General features: G+C 47.3%; 1 protein-coding gene across 6 annotated transcripts in view; it reads left to right on the top strand.

Annotated features, from left to right (window-relative positions):
• The window catches only part of FHOD3 (formin homology 2 domain containing 3), a 460,829-nt gene extending 439,708 nt beyond the window's left edge, over positions 1-21,121 (top strand). For 4 of the 6 annotated variants that reach the window (XM_080821452.1, XM_080821455.1, XM_080821454.1 and 1 more), the window contains 4 exons: positions 1,698-1,721; positions 3,248-3,422; positions 11,235-11,396; positions 20,518-21,121. In XM_080821452.1, coding sequence (XP_080677578.1) covers positions 1,698-1,721; positions 3,248-3,422; positions 11,235-11,396; positions 20,518-20,600 — 444 coding nt within the window. In that variant the 3' untranslated portion in view covers positions 20,601-21,121. The remainder of the gene's footprint in view (positions 1-1,697; positions 1,722-3,247; positions 3,423-11,234; positions 11,397-20,517) is intronic. The other 2 variants (XM_080821457.1, XM_080821456.1) reach the window with 2 other exon arrangements.
• The last annotated feature ends 435 nt before the right edge of the window (positions 21,122-21,556 follow it).

Raw genomic sequence — 21,556 nt, 5'->3', positions numbered from 1 at the left:
GCAAAATGAGTTTATTCAGGAATGGCAGAAGAAGTGTAATTTGGGACATGCAGGCTATGACCAAAGCATGGGCAGGTCCAGAGAACAAAGGAGAGGAACGTTAATTTATTGAGCAAAGAGGGCATTGGGAGGGGCTGCTTCCAGTGAATTTCCCTTGGAAGAAAGTAAGCACTCAGGGCGGCAATGGTTTCTCATTAGCTGAGTTGTGGCAGTTTCTCATTGGCTGGGCTGTTGCCAGGTGAGGAAAGAATCTTCATCCCTCTTGGGTTGTAAGTTAGGCTGCTGCTTGTTGGCGGCTGCAACTGAGGAGGGCACCCCCTTTGCTGTCCTGACTATTTTAAATATTTCCTTCAGGTTTGCAGGCATGTCATCTCAGCTTTGTCTTCTAGAAAAAGGGAATGCTAGTTCCTTTGGGGGACGGTGAGAAGGCTAGAGATTTTGTGTATGTAGTGCCTTGCACTTGGGCTGATGGCTGAGAAAATACCAACCATCCTGGTTAAATAAATAAGCTCCAAGGTACACATAGAAATAGAGAGGACAGTCGTCTCTGGGTGTAGTGCCACTTGCCTGAGGGTGGTGGGAAACGTGGCGAACCGGAAGCGTTTTGTCATTTCAGCTTCTGAAAGTTGAGTTGGTTCTTTTTTTTTTTTTTTTAAAGATTTTATTTGAGAGAGAGACACAGAGAGAGAGGGAACATAAGCAGGGGGAGTGGGAGAGGGAGAAGCAGGCTTCCTGCTGAGCAGGGAGCCCGATGTGGGGCTCGATCCCAGGACCCTGGGATCATGACCTGAGCTGAAGGCAGAGGCTTTAACCCACTGAGCCACCCAGGCGCCCCAGTTGAGTTGGTTCTTAAAAACCTCGTGTCCAATCTGCAGGCCTGGCTTTGTAACCTCAGTGGAAACACAGGTTATGTTGAGGGGGTTTTTCATCTAAAACCAAGAGATGGACATGACGTTCACCCTCAGTTTATTTTTAGGAGAGGGATATTTATTTAAAAGGTGCTTCAAGAAGTTTATCTGGTGATAATTAAAAGTTGGGCATGTCCTCTCAGAAAGCCTCCATGAGGGGCGGGCAAGATTTTTTAAAGGACTGAATTTCATGTTTCTGACGAGAGAGTAATGGGACCCATTCTGCTTGGGCAGCTGTTGCGCTTGTTCTGTCTGGTGTGTGTGTGTGGCAGGATTCATGTAGGCCCAGACCCGGCAGCGTGGGCAGGGAGGCTCAAGCACTCCGGGTGAGAGGGGGATAGCAGCTGACAGGGAGCACCAGGCACATGGAGGCTGGTTCACATGTAGAGGCCCTGATGACTGGCACGTTGTGGTGGGTTCCACAGGATGTGGCCAGCTGAGGAGCAGGGCACAGAGCAAGGAGTGAGGTCTCCAGTAGTCAGGACACCAGGTACGCTGGCTATGCACCCTTGGACAGCCTCAGGAGGTTGGTCTGGAGCCTCACAAATGCCTCCTGACATTACTTAGAACTGGCCTTGGGGCTCAGAGAGGGAGTACCTGGCCACAGGCAGGAGGGCTATGCAGTCGGGGTCTGGAAGTTCCTGCATCAGGAGGGTGGACCTTGGCTGTGGCGGCCAGTTTTTTTATTTGGAATATGGTGTGACATTGAGATGATCTCATCTTTGCTAACCTCTGTACCTTCTAAGAATCCCTTCTGTCTTTTCCATCCTGTCCTGTCCGCTCGGGTAGACTGATGAAGAGGATGACATGGAGGTAGGACTGTTTCTGAACATGAAGAAGGCCACAGTTGACCTTCCCAAGTGTGCCGTAGAGTCTAACCTAACCTAAGCAGCATGAGGCATCAGCACCACCCAGTGCTCTAAACCATGCATGATCGTTTTCAGGTCGCTTTCCGTGTGATCACTAACCTCCTTACACGGGTTCTCATCATGATGGGGATGCCAGGAATCAAAAGGCTAACCTGCATTTCCCAAGTCTCCCTCAGTCCTTGGCCCTGTCAAGAATGACAAGTTCAGCTGGTCTAATATTGGAGATATTTTCCCAATATTAGAGAAGTAGACAGGGAATTCTCCCTCCAGCCCCTTGACTGAGCCTTTGGGCAACCCCAGTATGAAAACTGGATTCTAGAATAACCATGAAAAAAGCCCTAAAACCAAAGAGAAAGTGGGACAGCAGCCACAGATGTGGTCATTTCTCAGGGGCAGCCATTGACTTGTGCCCCTTTTCTCAGCTGGCATCCATCGGACTCACTGGAAGTCATGCTTGCAGGGGTGGGGTGGCAGGGGCTCCTCCTCCTGGCCCTGGTGCAGATGGGAGAACCAGAGACGACGTCAGGGCTGATTGGCCCCAGAGGATGAGGGGGCAAGCAGATGGTACAAGCAGATGTGTCCTGGGCTCTGTTGCCATGGCTGAGACACTCGATGAAAAGAAGCCAGGAATCTGTGGTACTGCTCTTTGCAAACATTAATCTGACTTTCTCCTTCTCATCGGCTGTTTGGCCTTGTGTACATATGGCCCGGTGTTCTAGCATACCTCTTGTAAAACATATATGCCCTGATTCTTTGCTCAGCTACAGTTAGAGGATATGATCATATATGTGTGATGCGCGTTCAAGCAACCCCATGTCTGACACAGCCAGAAGCAATGAGTGTGGCCAAACTCCATTTCAGCATGAGTGTCTGTGTCACATGCTGGCCGGGGGCCTGAAATTGATTCCCTTGGGGCCTTTGGCAAGTCACTGAATCTTGGAAGCCTTCAGTTTCCTTCTCTGTCAAGTGGGATGTGAGTAGCTCTGGAAAGATTCTTCCCAGTGCTTTTACCATAGTAGGATTCTGTGACTGAATCCCACTTTTTAAATGCTAACATCCTAAGTGATATATAAGAAAATTTTAAGTGCTCTCTGGTGCTAAATTAAAAAAAAAACAAAACTCAATACATTTGATTGCCTGGGCATATTTAAATTCTCATATCAGGGCTATGGTGTTAGAAACAGTTGGGGTTTCTGAGTTCTTCCCAGGTTGATGTCCTTGGTCCTTAGCACCCACTGAGGGCAGCTGTGGGGGAGGGAAGGGTATGGGCCTTCTGGGACCAGAGCTCTTCTTTCTGATAAGAGAACTTCCTGTCTATCTGGATGTTTGTCATTGGCACAAGGAAAATGTTAGGGACAGCGGTGGAGAATGTGGCTGTGGAATGCACACAAACAAGGAAGTTTTTTCCTCAATGGAAGTTGGTTTTCTGGAGAGTCACCTCACGCCCTTTCCTCTACTTTGGTCTTGCAGTCGGGCAAGTTCTCCAGCAGCTCTCCGGCACCCCTGAGCCCGCCGCAGGGTCTGAGCTACGCGGAGGATGCCACAGAGCATGAGAACATGAAGGCTGTGTTGAAGACCTCGTCGCCGGCACTGGAAGATGCCACCCCGGTGCTGGGCATCCGCACCCGCAGCAGAGCAAGCCGAGGTGACTCCTGGCAGGGGGGCGATTGGGGGGGTCCCTGTCATAGTGGTGCAGGTGACAATGCCCAGGAAGTATCGGCTGAGGCCTGCCCATGCTGACCTAGACCCTTGCCTTCACTCACATCTCTGGGACTCACTGTAGTACTTCATCTCCAAACCACAGGGCCCTCCAGCAAGTGTAACTTCATTCACATGGGAGGAGTTTTGGTTCTGAATGGACCCTTATGGGTTAAAGCAGGGGTGAACCAGCCATGGCCCCAGGCCCAATTCAGCCAGCCACCTGTTTTATACCTGAGGTTTTCCCTGAAACGCAGGCAGGCGGAGCGGTGTGGGTGCTGTCCATGGTGCGTGAATGCGGCGGTGGCAGAGTTGGGTGGTTGTGGCAGAGACAAGTGGGGCCCGTAGAGCCCCAGATTTTCACTGGCTGGCCCTGTGTAGGAAAGCTTGCTGGATTCAAGGACAGCCCCTTTTGCCTTTTTAAATCTTTACAGGCAAGGAAGAAATGAAAACTAAAGGTTGTAAAGACAGATAAGAGTTTCTAGGTTTGTTTCATAACTTAGTGGGGGCTATTTTATCCCACCAATAAAATTATTTAGTAATTTTACTCAATTATAATTTAATTGAGAATGAGGTGCCTTTTTCACTTGAGAATGTTTGGTGGTGGTCCTCGATCCAGCCTGACAGCACAGGAACCCTCCTCAGTCTCCGTACTGCCTGCAACACACGGCCCACGCTGTTGGTGCTGTCGCTTGGGGCCCCTGCTGTAGGGTCCCAGCCTGTCTCCCCACTCAGCACTCACTGTCCCCCACATGTGGGCACCACCCTTCTCTGCACCCTGTTGCTCTGAGCACCCCCTGCTGGTGGTGCTGTCTCCTTTCCTCTGCCAGTCCAGGCCCCATTCACCTCCAGAATCCACCTCCGCCTCCATACTCCATACTCCTCAACTCCCAAGCCCCCAGTTCAGGCTGCCTCAAGATTACAGACTTTATCACTAAAGAGAACAAACTCCTGGAGGACAGCCTTTCTCCTCTTGGTGTTTGCTTAGCACATGCTAGGTGCACCTCTAGAGGAAGGCATTATCGCTTATTGTCTAAGCTGTCATGCTCCGGCATGTGACAGTGGTTCTGGTAGTCATTATATTGGGTGACAACAGAGAACAGACCAGGTAAACTGGGTTGTGGGTTAGCTTATCTATCACAAAAACTCGGTAAAGCAGTGAGCACGTGCAGTGCCCATCAGGCATTGTCCCAGGCTTAGGAGAACATTGGGACTCACGAGATGGCAGCTGGAATGTCGAGCTGCAGCCTGGAGAAGGCCCGTCAGTGACTCCTAACTGCCTTTGCAGACTGACCGGTACTTTGGGAATTTTGCTGTTGTCAAATCTCTTCCATAACCAAAGGATAATAATAATAGTAGTAGTAATACAGTAATAATAACTTCAACATAAAAAATAATGGTAGTTTCCAGTTTTCTTTAGAAGAGAGTGGGTTACATGACACATACAGTTCCTTGGAGCTTCAAGGACCACAAGCTGCCATCGACGGAGGAGTTTTGAAAGGGGCTTCTAGGCGCTGTGCCAGATCCCTCAGGTTAATGTGGAATTCCCTGGTGGAACTGTACTTCAGGCTTGTTTATGAAATTACCAGATGTTTTTTCTTACTTCATGTGAGTTCATTATGTCACTCTAGTTCCTTTCTCTGCTTCTTAAGTGTTGGACTTCAGTCTTTACCTTTTAGCAGGGTTTTTACTTTGATAGGCAGTTAAGATGACAGGAGAAGGGCTGCCTCCAGCCACCTTTGTGCAAGTGTTATCCTGAGACACAGATGGCAAAGTAGGAAGGTCCTATCTTCTACTACAGCCTTGATGCCCAACCTATACCCCAAATACTTGCAAATGTTATTTTTATGTCAAAGAACAAAAGATTGGGTTCTCTGAGGTTTGGTTTTTCCAAACTCCCTGACTTCTAGGTAGTCTTGGATGTGGAGTTAGGAGAAGAAAATACATAAATATTCTGCTTTATCAATGAAAGGGCAGGCTTTTGGTGACCAACAGCAGACAGATAAAGATGTGAAGAACCACAGTCCTGAACACTCTACATGACACATTCCGATTGTCTTATTTTCTTTTTGTTTTTCATTTTATTTATTTGAGAGAGAGTGTGTGCACATGGAGGTTGGGGGGTGACAGAGGGAGAGGAAGAGAGAATCTCAAGCAGACTCCCTGCTAAGCTAGGAGCCCAACATGGGGCCTGACCTCACAACCCTGAAATCATGACCTGAGCTGAAATCAAGAGTCAGATGCTTAACTGACTGAGCCACCCAGGCACCCCTGATTAGCTGATTTTCTACAAGGAAGGAGAGGTGTCCTCTTCTTGGCCAGTGCTATCTATAAAAGGCCTCCATTTCTCAGAAAAGCCAAGTAGTGATAAGTAGAGAAAGAATGTGCAAGCAAGAAAGAATATAAAAAGAGAGAAGAAAAAAGTGGGAAAGGTCAGATGGTAAAGAAAATAGTACCATTAAATGCTTAGCAGTAGAGATTATCATTCTATGTGAAACATAAAACAGGGATAAGAATAAAAGAAAAAACACAGCTTGGCTGTGTTTTGGGGTGTGCGGATGGGAATCACTTGTAACTCAGAACTCAAAAAACCCAAGACATTCCATGGGTGAGTCTAGACTCCCTGGGACCCAGCAGCTCTTGCAGGCTTTCTGTCCTGGCCACCAAGAAGACAAAGGGGAACATGGCCATCAGGAAGATGAAGGGGAGCATTAATGTCTGCACTGAGTTGACCAAACCATCAGGAGCCTTGAGGTTCTATACCAGGGTGGATTCAAGGGTAGCTCCATGGAAGCCATCTGGGGAGATGGAACCTAATTTGCTTAATGGAACATACAGACTATGTTAATTTTAAAAGAGAGAGGGATTAGGAAGGAGGCTTGTTCAGTTTCTCTGTATTTTCAGGGACTCTGCTTCTAGATGGAACATAACAGGTCAGGCAGTCCACCACTCCTTCTAAAACAACTAGAATTTTTTTTTTTTTTTTAATAATGGCAAGAGCTTTCTTTTTAAAGGTATCAGCAACCTGTGAATTCCAGACAAACTAGGATTGTAGATGAGCTGAGCATGCCTCTCTATGGCCATTTGCCAAGTCTGGGCATAGGCTGAGAATTGGACCAGCTATGGGCAGAAAGACTCAAATAAGAGAGAGAAGCCAGCAGAATGTCTAATCGTCACATGATGTGGCATAAGGGATTGGAATAGAGGATCTCCAGACTCCTAGAACGTTTTCTCCATGAGACATTTGCTAAGTGCCAGGACAGCATGGGAAGGGGAGTGGAGCCAGAAAGGCTGGAAGAAATCTGTAGCCTTGAAGGTCTGAGAAAACAAAGCTAGAGTAAGCACTTTCAACAAATACAGATATTTAGAAAGAGATGTGGACAGATTCTTCACTAGTACTTCACCATGTCTGGTCCCAACCCCACTCAGTATTTCACTATATCTGCTTCACAGAAAAGAGTGAAGGCTGGGGGAAATGACTCTGACCCCAGTCTCTGCATCTTTCTGTACACAAAGTGCAGTGCATGGGCCAAATTATGAGCCAAGAGGAGAAATGAAAATGTGGCCGGCAAGGAAAAGGAGACAGTAGCAGCAGATCCACAGGTGGTCCGTATGTTGAAATTTGCAGCGAAGTTTTAACCATTACAAATGTTACAGAATGTTAAGGAAAATATAGGTGAATTTATTAAAAAGCGGATCATTTCAACAGCAAATTGGAACTTATTCTTAAAAATAATCAAATGGGGGCGCCTGGGTGGCTCAGTGGGTTAAAGCCTCTGCCTTCGGCTCAGGTCATGATCCCAGGGTCCTGGAATCGAGCCCCGCATCGGGCTCTCTGCTCCGTGGAAAGCCTGCTTTCTCCTCTCTCTCTGCCTGCCTCTCTGCCTACTTGTGATCTCTGTCTGTCAAATAAATAAATAAAATCTTAAAAAAAATAATCAAATGGACATTCGAGAACTGCAAAAGAAATATCTGCATTAAGGAACTCATTGGATGGGTTTAAGAGCAAACTCTCCCCAGCAAAGGAAAGGATTAGTGCATTCAAAGACAAGCTATTAGAAAATGTAGAAAGTGAAGCATAGCGAGGAAAAAGTGGACAGAACCGAATAAAATGTGCTCAAATGGTCTCGCCTGTGTGTAACTGGAGAAGCAACAGAAGGACAAGAAGCATTAACTCAAGAGCTAATGTCTACGAATCTCCCAATGCTGATGATAGGTATCAACCCACATATTTACGAAACTTAACAAATCCAAGGAGAATAAATAAAAAGAAAACTGTGCCTAGGTATAATGTAGGCAGACTGCTAAAACCCAGCGATGAAGATAACATCTTTTAAAAAGTCAGATGGAAAAGATAAATTACCTTCTAAGTTACAACCATCAGAATAAGGACTCTCTGTTATCAGAAGCCATGAAAGTCAGAAGAAAGTGAAATGACATCTTCAAATTGCCAAGAGGAAAAGCTCTAAACCTAGAAGTCTGTATCCAGGGAAATTCTTTTAGAAACAAAGGCAAAATTTTATTACATTAAAATATAATCTTTTTTGATATAATTATTTCCCATTTAAACTGTTACTTTAGCTTAGATTTTTAAGGGGAAAATTAAATTACAGTGTTTTCTTTCCAACTGCATTTACATTTTTTTAAATTGAAGTATATTTGACACACAATGTTACATTAGTTGCAGGTGTGCAACATTGTGATTCAGTGAGTGTATGAATGTATGTTATCAGTTACATATTTTTAAAAATAAAAAATAAAGTGATATGGTGCTATCATAATCTATAATGCCTCATTCCTTCTGCCACATTCCAGTGTATATAAATGTCTTGTGGGCCACCTGGGTGGCTCAGTTGTTAGGCATCTGACCCATGATCTCAGGGTCATGAGATCGAGCCGCATGTCAGGCTCCACACTCAGAGGGGTAGCTGCTTGAGATTCTGTCCCTCTGCCCCCCCCCACACACACACATGTGCCCACATGTGCGCTCTCTCTTTCTCTAAAATAAATAAAGTTCAAAAAAATCTTGCTAACATTTGAGAGACTGTGGTGAGCCAGTGGCCTCTTGGGGTCTGTAAAAAGTGTGGGTAGTGTTTCCCTGATGCTCTGTGTAGGTGCAGGGTTCCGGGGGAAAAGCTTATACATGGCCAGAAAGAAAGCATATAAACAGTTACCAGGCAGGAAAGTAACCAAGGAGAAGGGGGGGATAAAAAAGCAGATTCAGAACTGAGGTCATAAAAGAATGACATCATCACAAAACCAAGTCTGGCAACCCTGCACATATGGCAACACGTCCCTTTGAAGCATCTCCTGACATATTACAGTGAAAGCAGATCCCTAGGGACATCTAAGATGGGAAGAATTGGGAATTCTTAGTAGGAAGATTAGAGGATGCCTTCATTTTTGGCCCAGTGCTCTGAAAATGTATTATGAGCAAATACAGATGATTGAAACTTGTGTATTTTTGGAAGGATAGCTTGGCATTTTAAAATGAGACACAGAATTATAAATCAGTAGGTAAAATGGAAAACTCGAAATTGCTGGGCAAAACACAATCACACTATTGATTGCTCTGTCTACTCTGAGAAAGATCATTTTTCAGAAGCGCTGAAGGGTCCAGTGTCAGAGCCGTGCCAGTGTGTGAGGACTCTTGCCTCCAATTAGACCACCCAAACCATCCTGAGAAGGCAGAAAAATTCAGCCATTTCAAAAATTCTTTTCTGAGAAGAGCCTATTCTTAAAGGGTTTTGTGTTACTGGAAAATCTAATCTGATGGAAGCAAGTAGATCAAGTGCCCTTGGGCATAAGCAGAAAAGATACAATTACTGGTTTTATATATACCAGTGCTGTGGCTATGCTCCCATTCATATGACAAATGTTTAAAATAACAACAACAATAACAACAAAACTTTGTCGTTGGAATACACGTTGACCTATAGCCACAGGTCTCACACACATGCATGTGGTGGAACCCCAGGAATCCTGCTACTCCTTTTGTAAAGTGTGAACTACTTATGCATGCAATTCAGCAATGTGCATTTTACTGGCAGAAATTAGGAGTGAATCATAGCATATTGCGTATTTACTGTAAAATTTCAACCACAAACATGTGTCCGTAAAAATTACAACCTACTGAACAGTGATCAGCTATTCTTAACTATTGCCATCAATATCCAAATGCCAAAAGCTTTTAAAAATTAGTATGAGAGAAGTGGCCTGGGTAGCTCAGTCAGTTAAGCATCTGCCTTTGGCTCAGGTCATGATCCCAGGGTCCTGGGATCAAGCCCTGCCACAGGTTCCCTGCTCAGCGGGAAGCCCTACTTCTCCCTCTGCCACCCCCTGCTTGTGTTCCCTCTCTTGGTGTGTCTCTCTCGGTCAAATAAATAAATAAAATCTTTTTAAAAAATTAGCATGGGAATAGAACTCAAGAATGTAAGGTATATACTAACTAACATTTCTGCCTGTGGTTTGGGAAGAGCTGAGTGTTCTTCAGCCAGACCTTAGGTTCCAAATACCTGCGTTCCATGGGCACGGAGTCTAAGAACACCCACATACAGGCTTCTGAAGTTATGTATTTATTACGAAAGGCCATGTGTGTGGAGGAAATTCACCATTTTGAGCACATTGCACATCTTTTTCTTACAGAAGCTTATTTCCCATCTTACAGGAGAGATTTCACAGGAAAGTTGATCTATCACAAAGGCACAGTTCTTGATACCTTAAAATAGCATTAATTTCTAACTGTTGAACATGACTTGGGAGCTCATGTTTTCGTGGTGTTTTCTTCTTTCTTGTCTATAGGTAGATGCTTTTATCCCAGACTTAGACCTGCTCTGTCTTAACACATAATTATTTGTAAATGTATTTTTCTGGTCAAGAAGCAGAGAAAAATATGTCAGTTCCTCCTTTGCTAGCTGAAGAAGGTAATCCTGTTATGATTTTTTAAATATTTTATTTAGTGATTTGACAGAAAGAGAGCAGTAGACTCCCGGCTGAGCAGGGAGTGCGATGGAGGGCTCAATCCCAGGACCCTGGGATGGCTGAAGGCAGATGCTTAACCAACTGAGCCACCCAGGTGCCTCTCCTGTTACAATTTTTTAAAGGTTAGGTAAGCCAGGATGCCTCAGTCAGTTAAGCAGTTGACTCTTGATTTCGGCTCAGGTCATGATCTCAGGATCAGGAGATCAAGTCCTGTATTGGACTCCACACTCAGCGGGCAGTCTGCTTGAGATTCTCTCTCTCTCTGCCCCCCTACACGGTGCGCTCGCTTGTGCTAGCTCTCTTTCTCTAAAAATAAATAAACCTTAAAGTAAAATGAAGTTCCTTGCAAAAAAAAAAAGAAAAAAAGAAAAAGATTAAGCAGCCCAAAGGTAAACCATTATAAAATCATGGTTTCTATTTAACTAGAAGAGAAGTTAGGATTAGTTGACATTCACCAGGCATAGACAGCGGAGGACACAGCTGAATGAACCCATTTCTCCGGACATTACTGGGTGGACATCGCGGACTATCTGTGATGTGCTCTGTGCTGTGATGTGTGCGCTCCCAGGACCGGGGCCGGTCGGGCGGAGGCCTTCCGCAGCCGTGTTCAGGGGAGCAGGTAAGTGCTCCAAGTGCGCATGCGTGAGGGTGAGTCCTCGCGGGTCTGGCAGGCTCACGCTGTCGCTCTGGCCGCGGCTGTGGCCGGTCACTGACAGCGCTCTGTGCCTGGAAGAACGTGTTGGCATTTTCTCTAGTGTGTTCCTTCTCTCTGGTTCAGGATCTGCCAGTTCCTGGACTATGGGAACCGATGACTCCCCTAACGTCACGGACGACGCAGCTGATGAGATCATGGATCGCATCGTCAAGTCGGCCACCCAGGTGCCCAGTCAGCGAGTGGTGCCTCGGGAGAGGAAGCGCTCCCGGGCCAACCGGAAGTCTCGTAAGTGCCTTAGAGCTGGGGTGAGGGACTTGCCCTAGGGGGACCTGTCCTCCTGACCTATATGCCCGGGTAGAGTAGACACTGAGCAGCTGGCTCCAGTCATCAGTCAGTGACACCTGGAGGGTCCACCCAAACTCACCAACGAAAGGTCTCCTTGCCAGTGTGCAGCCACACCCCGTCTGGTATATTTGCCACTTCGGGTCAGGCCTCCCTCAGTTCTTGCTCTGTTCCCAAGAGCGCCTGAAAGACCCTTAAATATATCTGGTGTGTAGGGTTAGGTGCAGGGGGGCCATTTGCCAAGCACTGCCCCTAGATTCTTTGCTGAAGCTGTATTTCTGCATCAGGGGCCACTTTGTAGCTGAAGATGGTTCCCCTAGAGATTCACTGCTGCTCACAAACATGTCAAAGGTGAAAACCAATGATTTTATGGTCATTGGGGTGCTTAGAATACTTAATCTAGATTGACCAGTTTGACTTGTTTCTTCTCAATGGAGAAGTCCACTAAATCAAAGGGATTGATTTTTCCCCTTTGAACCCTCTGCCTGTTCCCGCCCATGGGATGATGGGTGTGGGGCTGCCCCTGTGGGCACCATGCTAGCTCTCCGAGGGGCTGCTCTCCAGGTTCCTCTGTATCCTTTGACATATGTCTGCATTAGCCATGACCTTCGCATGTTTTAGGAAAGAGCTCAGCCCCCAGCCTCTGGTCCCGATGGTGTGCCACTCGGCTCAGGAGACCAGCTTGAGTCTCTATAGGCTCTGCCTCCAAGAATCAGGGATGGTGAGAGGCACAGGGATTTTGACTGTCACGGGAAGGAAGCCTGTTTACCTCTGCCTGTAATGGCTCCAAAAGTGAAAGGAGATTGACTCCAGGTAGGCGGGAGTTGAGTAAGAACTCAGACTCAGTTTGGTGCCACCTTTGAGATTATACACGAGGCAGGGGGCGGGGGAGGGGGCATCAGGGTTTGAGCCGCAGAGCCCAAGGGAAAGGGCTGAGACAGGATGCCAGGCAGGGGGGGTGCCCTCATGGAAGGTGGGCATTGTGGGGCCAGAGCTCTCAGAGAAAGAGACTGCAGGAGGCAGTGACCTTGCCAGTCCCTGGAGGCCTAGGCTTTGTGCTCCTCCCCCAGGTTAGATGCCTGTGTTGACAAAGAGTGTAGACCCTGCCCTCTGGTCTAGTCTAGAGGGAACAAGATTCTTAGATACATAATGTCACTGGGAACAATAACACAGTCATAATTAATTTTCCTCTTCAATCTGGCCAGGGAGATATTTTGCCCGTTTTTGTGGTTGACATAAACTAATTTCCTGTGGTATCATTTCCATTCCAATCTTATGCAAAACAGCCATATATTCTTTTTGTTTAGCCAAACACATTTTATTCTGCGATGCAGTTACTACAACAAATACAGCCCTGCATGTGTGTAAGTGTTTATCTGTAACAGGCTTAATTTATTAGTAATGGCACCATCAATAGAAATTTAAGATGGGGGAAAGTTACTTTGATTTCTTTTTAAGGGGGATGATAAACTCCAGCTTTCTCGCAAGAGGTTAAAAGAGTAAGAAAAAAACCATTTGCAAAATCGATGTGAAGTTCCATGGTGTGGGTCTCCCTCTCAAACAATGGTGTATTTGATTTGATTGTTTAATGGCCCTGATGAGGCAAGGGGGTGATGAATAACCAATGTATTGGGGCAATCACTCATTTAGCTGAAGACAGTAATAGTCCGGCTATTGCAGGAAACCAAACAGAATCCATCCCATAACCTAGAAATTTACAACCTCCAAGCCACTTGAGAATCTTCCAAGATAATTAAATGTCTGTGTTCGTGTTTGATGCTGGTGACTAAGACCGTGCATGCCAAATGTCCTCCTAAAGCTTGAAATATGCAGCTGGTGGGGACACAGGGAAGGCGTCTTAATCAATTCGCAAGTTCCCATGGCTCAGCTCTGCTTTTCCAGCTGGTGACAACCCGGGTCTCATTAAGTAAAGTGTTTTGACTTGTCCAGTTGATTTTTAGCCTGTGAAATGGTCAATCCAATGTTCTTTCAGGTCCCTGCCCCTGATTCTAGCAAAGGTTCTATGATTGGCCGGTGGATCAGACCAAGGGAGAACATTCTGGGAGGGTCTTGGTTTTTTTCTTATATAGGTTTTTCTGTTTATCATATTGGGGCAACTATTTTGTCCCAGGGCAGTTTGTTCTCTTAGGCATCCTGGATGTAGGCCTTCTCTAGGATCTTCTCTAGAAAATCCTAAAGCGAAATGGCATTTGAAGTATCCTTACCACTGTGATTCTGCAGAATGGGCCCTGGTAGCTGGCAAGGAGGGGGAGCTGCTCCCCCATGTTCTTTTCTCTTGGACCTATCTTTGGAGGAACGTCTCTGCCCAGCTGGCTGGCTACATATGGCCAACAGCCCAGACTATCGCAGAACAGAGCAGGGTTTAGGGACTCATAATCTCTCTGTTCTCTTTTCCTGGGGAGCCAGATCTTGTCACAGTAGAGAGGCTAGGTACCATTTTCATATTTGAGTTTCCTTCTAAGGTGGGGGTCTGGGCTGTAACATGACTATGAAGTTTGGGCACAGAGCTATATTTCTATAAAGATGTGATTACTTTGATATGACTTACAAATAAACTGGCCAATTTCTTAGCTAATTAAGATCTTAAGGCTGATCACCCTTAGAAGAACAGTTTCTCAGTGGAAAGAGCCAGAAGTCTAGTTCCAGGGACTGCTGGGAAAGGAGCACAGAAACTTGATTTGACCTGACACTCTGACCCCCAACAGCCCACCCCCTCACCATGACTACTTCCTCGTCATGTCCTGAAGCTTCAGCATCCCTCTCAAAGGGCATGTGACATAGCTCACATTGGTTTGATATAACTAAAATTTATTTCTTGTACAGAATTTTGAGGGGTATAACCATGATGTCTATTAAGTAGAATTTCATGGAGAAGGAAAACCATCAAATCTGAAAAATTATTGAATTTGTTTTAGGGAAAGCAGGAGCTATGCCTCGCAAAATATTAGATCTGGCCCTGGATCTGATCAGTACACCGCTTTGTTTACTTGTCCCTATGTCTCCAAGGTGGTTAATTAATTTTCCCATTACTCTCATTAAGGAAAACTTCCCTGTGTTTTGTTCAAATAGTTTTTGCTTACTGATTATGAATCACTTTTATATTCTTTTATAGGGCAAGCTAACAATGGCAATAAAACAGAGGTTTTAAAACTCATGCTCTTGCACTTTAAGTAAAATAAGATGTTAGTGGAAAGGATAAAAAAGGCTCAAACTTTTGTCTTCTCCCCAACAACTTCATTCCTATTTACTCAGCCCCTGAGTTCGTTACAGAAGGACGGACCTTCCTCTGAAGATAGCTAGCTGAGGTGCCCATGGGACAGGAGGACAGAAAGAAGCAGTCCAAGTGAGGACCGACAGTCTGTTCCCTGAACCATGCGGGGAGTTGCTGCCTTGTACAGGGCCAGCTGGAGGGTGTGTGCCTCGTGGGAGGAGGGGTACCACCCATGTTTTCTCCAGGCTACGGAAGAGGGTGACCAGAACAAGCTGGAGCTGACCGTGGCTCTCTGATTTCTTGTGGCCTCCTTTAAGCCTCTGGTTATTTTAAGATTTTCTCTCTAGAAAAGTGAGCAGGAAGTGAGGAAGGCATTTGCAGCCTTTGCTCTGCATTGGGAGGGTCTTGGAGGTAGGGATAGACAGTCCCCACCTGTCCCGCAGAAAAGAGACTCGAAGGGCTTTGGAAGGTGGGGGTGATGGAGGACGTCATCAGAGTCTGGGAACTTGAAAGAGCAGTCAGGCCCAAACAAGAGGAGGTGCTGTCCGAATGACCAACAGACCCCACGTCACCCAGACCCTGAAGGCGGGCCCAACAGTAGGATGTATAGGCCTCACACCCAAGCCTGGAGGCCCAGCCAGAGGTCAGGACTCTGACGCAGCAAGAAGCTCGGCGAGAAGCTTCGGGTCAAAGAGGCAGATGCAGGAAGAGTTTGGAAATATTTTACTGTGTTGGGTGGCCCTCTGGTTTCACGTTCAGACAGCTCATCCTCCCAAACTGGGAACTACCACTCTCCTGAAAAAAGAGAGGCTGGCTTCTCTGTCTCCCGCCAAGTCTGGGTGGGAGGTGCCCATTGGACTCAGAGTTGGAGATTCAAGAGGAGGGAGGATCAGTGAAAGGAGGAACCCAGGAGTTAGTCTGTCCTGCCTGTGAGAGCTGCTCTGAAAGCAAAGCAGAGAGGGTTCCTGTAAGGGGCTTTGGAAAGTGCCAGGCACCCATTGCCTTTGCTGCTTTGCGGTTCCCATGGAGTCTGTTTCCCTGTGTGGAATGTACCCATTCATACAAAAGAGCTGGAGACGGGGTCCCTCTTCACTTATTCAGCCCTACTGAGCCTCAGTCTGCTGTCCAGTGAGGCCAGCAGGACCCCCTCCCAGGTGGTTGTGAGCACTGAGTGAGGTGCTCTGCCTCTGACAGTTTCCCACCATCTTCCCTCCCCAACTCTATCACGCTGCTGCCCAAGGGACCCCAGCCAGGGGGGAGTATGAGGCCGAAATCACACGAGAGCCCAGACACAGGAAGCACACCTACCTAGCTGTCACTCTGCTGCCAGCGCCCACCTGACTCGGCCTGCGGGGATTAGACCAGACCCATCTTCACCTCTTGTGCCCCACCAGGGTACAGGTTGAGTGGGCTTGTCGCTGTGCACCCAAGGCTGGGTTGTCACCAGCATTTCCACGAATGTCTTCTTTCTGTCCCACTACCCCAACCACGCTGTTCCATTGCACTGAGACAGCATGCCTCCTCCCATGTGTGGAGGACATTTTAAGAGCTTGACACTTTTGAAAAGTATTGGTCAGTTCCCTTGTAAAATGCCTGTCAATTTAGGAAACTTCTGCTTCTAATAGATTGCTGAGAAAAAACAAGATGGAAGATGGAAACAAGAAAAGGGGCTCATACGGTTAGATAATCAACGTTAGCAGAACAAAACGAGCCAACCCACAGAATGTCTAATATAGAATCAATAAGCATGATAGAGCTTAAAACAGTTCTCTGTATTTAAGTCCAAAGAGGCATGAGTGAAGCCACCATTTCGGCTCCACTCAGGGACAGGTTCCTCAAGGAACAAGGCGTGAATAAATAGCAGCAGGCTTGTTACTTCCCAGCAACCAGGCACATGCATTTAAGACCTCTTGATGTTCTGATAGTAGTGCCCATGGTCCTAAACACGGTACTCTCTGTATACTTGGTAGGAAATTTTTAGTAGAATCTTAGGGATTATAAAAAAGCTAACTTATTTCCAAATTATTTGGCATTCTGTGTGAAAGAGAAAAAAACTATCAGTGATCTAAAGGTGAAAGAGTGCTAATAGATTTCTGTCATATGGAAGTAAAACTTGGTGGATGTCCCATGGGTATGAAAGGTGGTGCTAGGGACCCACCCATTTCCAGGGTGGGCTGGGTCTCACAGGTCCTACCTTAAATCCGTCTGTGGACCTCTTACTGTGTGCCCTTGGGCCAGGGACTTGATCTCTCTGTGCTGCCCCGCTCGCTTGCTGGAGAGCTAATAACGCGACTCTCCTCATAGGGTTTCCACAGGATTAGATTCCACGGATTCCACATGGAATCATCCGGGTTAACCCTCAGTAAGGGGAGGCCGCCGTCGCTGTTATTCTCAGATTCAGCTCATTCTTAGCGAAGAGCTGCCTGAGAGCACTTTGTGGGATCAAACTATTTTTCAATTCTGGGGGCGGTGAGAGAAAAGAACTTTTGGTTTTTCCCTGAGTCCCCAGACACCCCGTGGGGCACGTTGACAGCAGAGGCTCTCGTGTGTCTGATGCCGCGGCTCTCACTGCCGCCTTGTGAGAGCTGTCACAAGAGCCAGGGGCAGCGAGTGGCTGCTGGGGCCAGCGAAGTGATCCACACCGTCTGCGGAAGAGCTGCAGGGCACGCAGGGATCAACATTTGCAGGGTCTGGTCTCTGTTAGGCGGCCGCAGGCAGGGGAGCAGCTATGCTGCAGGCAGAGTGTTGGCGCGGGAAGCGGGAGTTGGAAGCAGAGAGGGGCCCAGACGTTATCCTGTCAGACGTGCGCCAGCGCCCGCCCCCCCCCCCCCCCCGGGACCAGAGAAATCCCCTCTCTGATGACTTGTTTTTTTCTTCCTTTCTTTCTTTTTTAAAAATTTTATTATGTTAGTCAGCACCCAGTACATCACTAGTTTTTGGTGTCGTGTTCCGTGGGATGACTCGTTTCTATCGTACAGGGTCCATATCCTGCCTGCCCATTTGCTGGTCCCCTCTTTTTCTTATGTCCCAGTCCTTTTTCACTTTCCAGAAACTGAGTGAGAGCCAACACCCTCTCCAGCCAGGGTCTGTTCCCTGAGCGTTTCTCCTCATACTGCATCCCCGTCCGTCCCCCGCCTCCCTGACTGCAGCACTTGGCTCAGGGTAGACGCACAGGGAACCTTTGCTGAGTGAGTGAACGAATGAACGAACGAATGAAGTGAAGAGCCAGCAGATGGAGGAATGGACACCCAAAGAGACCCTTCCTATGCATAATTGAAATGGGAGCACAAAGATGAATTTTAACTGATCATCTTCATTTCACACGTCTTTTCAAGTGATAAGGTGACTTTTTAACAAAGGAAGAGCTCAGATTCTTAAGGTCTTCAGAGGTTACTGTATGAGGTAGTTGTATTTAATATGAGAGAATTTACCTCAGTTGTCACGAAGACACGCAGTAAGTTGGATTCCATTAATGGGGTGGGTTTTTCTGTGGATTCCTTTCTCAGGACACACCTGGGGAGCAAAGAGACGTGGCCCATGCTGGCTTTTTCCTCTGCAGCAGAGAACACCTGGGCCCAGGCAGAAGGGGCAAGGGAGGACCCCCCCCCCAGGATGGCCCCTCAAAACTAAGAAGAGGCTACAAAGCTGAGGGCACAGGCTCTGTGTGCTGCACAGTGGGGCCAAAGCAGCACCATTATGCTTGGTTCTGGTCTCTGCGCCTGTCCCAGAGAGGCTGGCCCAGTGCCCTTGTCGGTGAGATTCTTGCACATCCTACAATGTGCCAGGGTCCCCACTCAAGTATTCCTGTGAGCTGAGCTGAACTCCACAGTTAGGGGACTAAAGCAAGTGTGTGAACAGGTGTTAAGGAAGCATCTCTAAATGCCCTCCTGTGAGGTGCCCATCAGCTCGGGAAGTCTCCTGTAGTCATCTGGCCACCACATATCCCCGGAGGCTCAGCAATTACACTTCATAGACTCCTGGCCAAGCCACCCCCGGGCCTAGCAAAATTCAGGATGCCCTGCGCATGCAGCATGGTCCTCAAGCCGAATTTTGTGTCTTGGAAGAGAGGTCTTGGCAGTCCTTGTCAAGAATGAGAAACATTTTATCTTATTTTCTGCCATTAAAATTATCTTTAACAAACACTTGAAGGAGTGTTTAAAAAACACAAAAGGTTATTACAAACTAGTATTTTTATTGCTGCCCCACAGAACAAATTCCATTACTCAGTTAAATGCAATCTGCCTCCAGCCGAGGCTCTGGAGCCAAACATTTTGTCTGGACAACTTAGACAGTCTGGAGCCCAGGGGCTTCGGGTAAGGGGAGGGCGAGCCAGGGCAAGAACGGCTGCAGACGGATGGTCGGGGAGCCCAGAGGTTGTGTGCGGGGACATGATTGGAGGGTAACCCTCAGCACAGATCTTTGTGTCTCTGTCTGTGTCAGATCCATGCTTGGTGTCTCTGAGTCTCCCAGCAGTGCTTCGATTCTTTACGTCCCGAGCACACAATAGATCCTGCATAAAGTACTTGTTGATTGACAGACTAATGGGTTAGGTGTTGGCCCCTGTTCAAAGTGCTGATTCCCGGGAGAAATCTACCAGAAAAGAGATCTACCAGATCTCTTCAGATCCTTTATCCACAGGCTGAGTGGGCTTTTGCTTAGGGGAGGACAGGAAAGCATGGAATATGGGGTGTTGCTTGCAGGCATAGGAGCTGGGATCCTGGTGCGTGTATCGTCTGGGGCCTCCCCCTGAGGAGGAGGACACAGACCCCATGGTCACAGGGGTTGCAGGGAGCTGGGTCTGGCATGGGAAGGTTGAGCTTTGCTTTCTCCACATTCTGATCAAGGGCCTGCCCTGCTCATCTCAGGTCTTCTGGCTGATTTAGGATTTTGGGTGGAAGGTATATCCATAACACATCTCTTCTGAAAATGAAGAAAATACCCCAAACTCCTTATGACCTTATATAGAAAGGAGGCCAAATACAACATATACATGAAGGGAAATGTAATTAGGCAACCTTTAAAATGCAAGGACTTACCTTGGAAGGGACAGCTGCCTCCTCATTCACCCTTATCCAGCCTTTATTTTTATGTCAGAATTGGTCAGCACTAAACAGTGGGGATACCCACAATGCAAAGCTAAACACAAGCCAGTTCTTTGTCACATATGAGCATGCCTCCACCTGCCTGCTGTAAGCCCCAGAGGAGAGCGTGTGTTTCACAGAAAACATCTACCGAGTCTAGTCGGAAGTTTGGCAGTTTGCTCCTTGGCCTCCAGTCCATAAGGACTCACTAGTTGTTGCCTCCAGAGGCCCTTTGATGAGTTGAGACTAAAACCCATCATGCTCGTAGAGATTCTTCCCGACTGCCGCTGCTTGCCAAGTTCTGTCCCCAGCATCGTCATCCCTCCTGCAGATTTGTGGGGTGATCTTACCTAGATTCAGGAAACCTGCATTTCCCTATGTTCTGTAAGGACTGTTCCAGCTCTGATCTTCTCCTTAGGCTGACCAGAGGCTGAGCTCTCCATATGCCGTCTGTCCTTTATTCTCGCACCCATTTCTCAGAAATCTTATAAGGGTGGGGCCTCCTTTGTCCCCTCTTACAAGGTCAGTCCCTCCACTTGGCTCTTCAGGTCAGCCTCTTGCAGCCCCAGAATTTGTCCTGCCCTGGCAGATGGCCAGGAATTTCAGCAGGAGCGGGATAGGGCTGAGCATCTCTGAGACCTGTGACTACCCTGGGGGGTCTTTGGGGGGCGGGGGTAATGGGTAATCATGTGTCGGCTGCTAACCCCTCCCTGTCTTCTCACCCCTTTGTGATCTGCGGGCGCTGCTGCAGTGCGAAGGACCCTCAAGAATGGCCTGACTGCAGAAGAAGCCCGAGCCCTGGGCCTGGTTGGCACCCCGGAGTTGCAGCTGTGACATCTGTGGGTGCCCTAAGAGGTGCGCCCGAGAGTGCAAACTCCTGCTGGACGGAATCCCTGCAGCGGGGGGTGAAGAGCCTGGACGCTAAGCACCGAAGGTTCCGAAGGAGAGCGTCCATCTCTAGGTGTCTGTGTGCGGCGTGCTGGGCATTGATGGGGCTCTCGCAGAGTCTCCCTCACACACTTCCTTCCTTGTGTCAGCTGTGTTTCTCTTGTTTCCTTGACACCTGGCTTAGTAGTTCCCAAGTGTGACACTTTTTCTGTGCAAGGAACAGCCCTTTTAAGGAGCAGATGACTCGGTCAGTTACCGCGGTCGTATGAGGCAGTTTGAGTAGGCCCACAGACTGGGTCTCTCCACAATACCAACATACCCAGATGGAAACTCCAAAATTGTACACAAAAAGAAAGCACAGATTGTTTACCAGTTGTGGATTTTAGCTGTACTAAATGTTTATACAAATTCATAAATGTACACCATGTTTCAAATACTAAATAAATAGAGTTTAATGCCAGAACTGGACACTTCTCTTCTCTTGGGTGGAAGGCCTTAAACAGCTCCAAAGGCTCACCTCCTTCTGAATCAGGGAAACCTTTCCTCAGGTTCATCCGAAGGCCTCTGGCTTGGAATGGCCTCCAGGCCCTTTGGCTTTCTTGTTGGTGTTTGTTTTGTGTTAATGGTGTGGGAAGTGCCTGCCTGCCAATGTGCTCTTTGTAACTACTTATTAATTAGGCATCAGTGTTTGTTGCAAGACTTGCTAGCAATGACCTTACATAGATCACCTGACCCATGGGCTTTGTTTTGCTCCATTGTAATGTTGACACAAACATTAGAGTAGCATTTAAAACCTGAACTATTCTGCAACTCTCTCACTTGCTTCTTATGTAAAAATTCATTTTCTCAAAAAATTTACTAAGTCCCCAGAACAAAATGGAAATTTAAAATTTTGTCTACAG

Source organism: Martes martes (genome assembly GCF_963455335.1).
Source record: "Martes martes genome assembly, chromosome: 13".
NCBI lineage: Eukaryota > Metazoa > Chordata > Mammalia > Carnivora > Mustelidae > Martes > Martes martes.
Note: the sequence above shows the minus strand (reverse complement) of the source record. Positions and strands in the feature narration are given on the sequence as shown.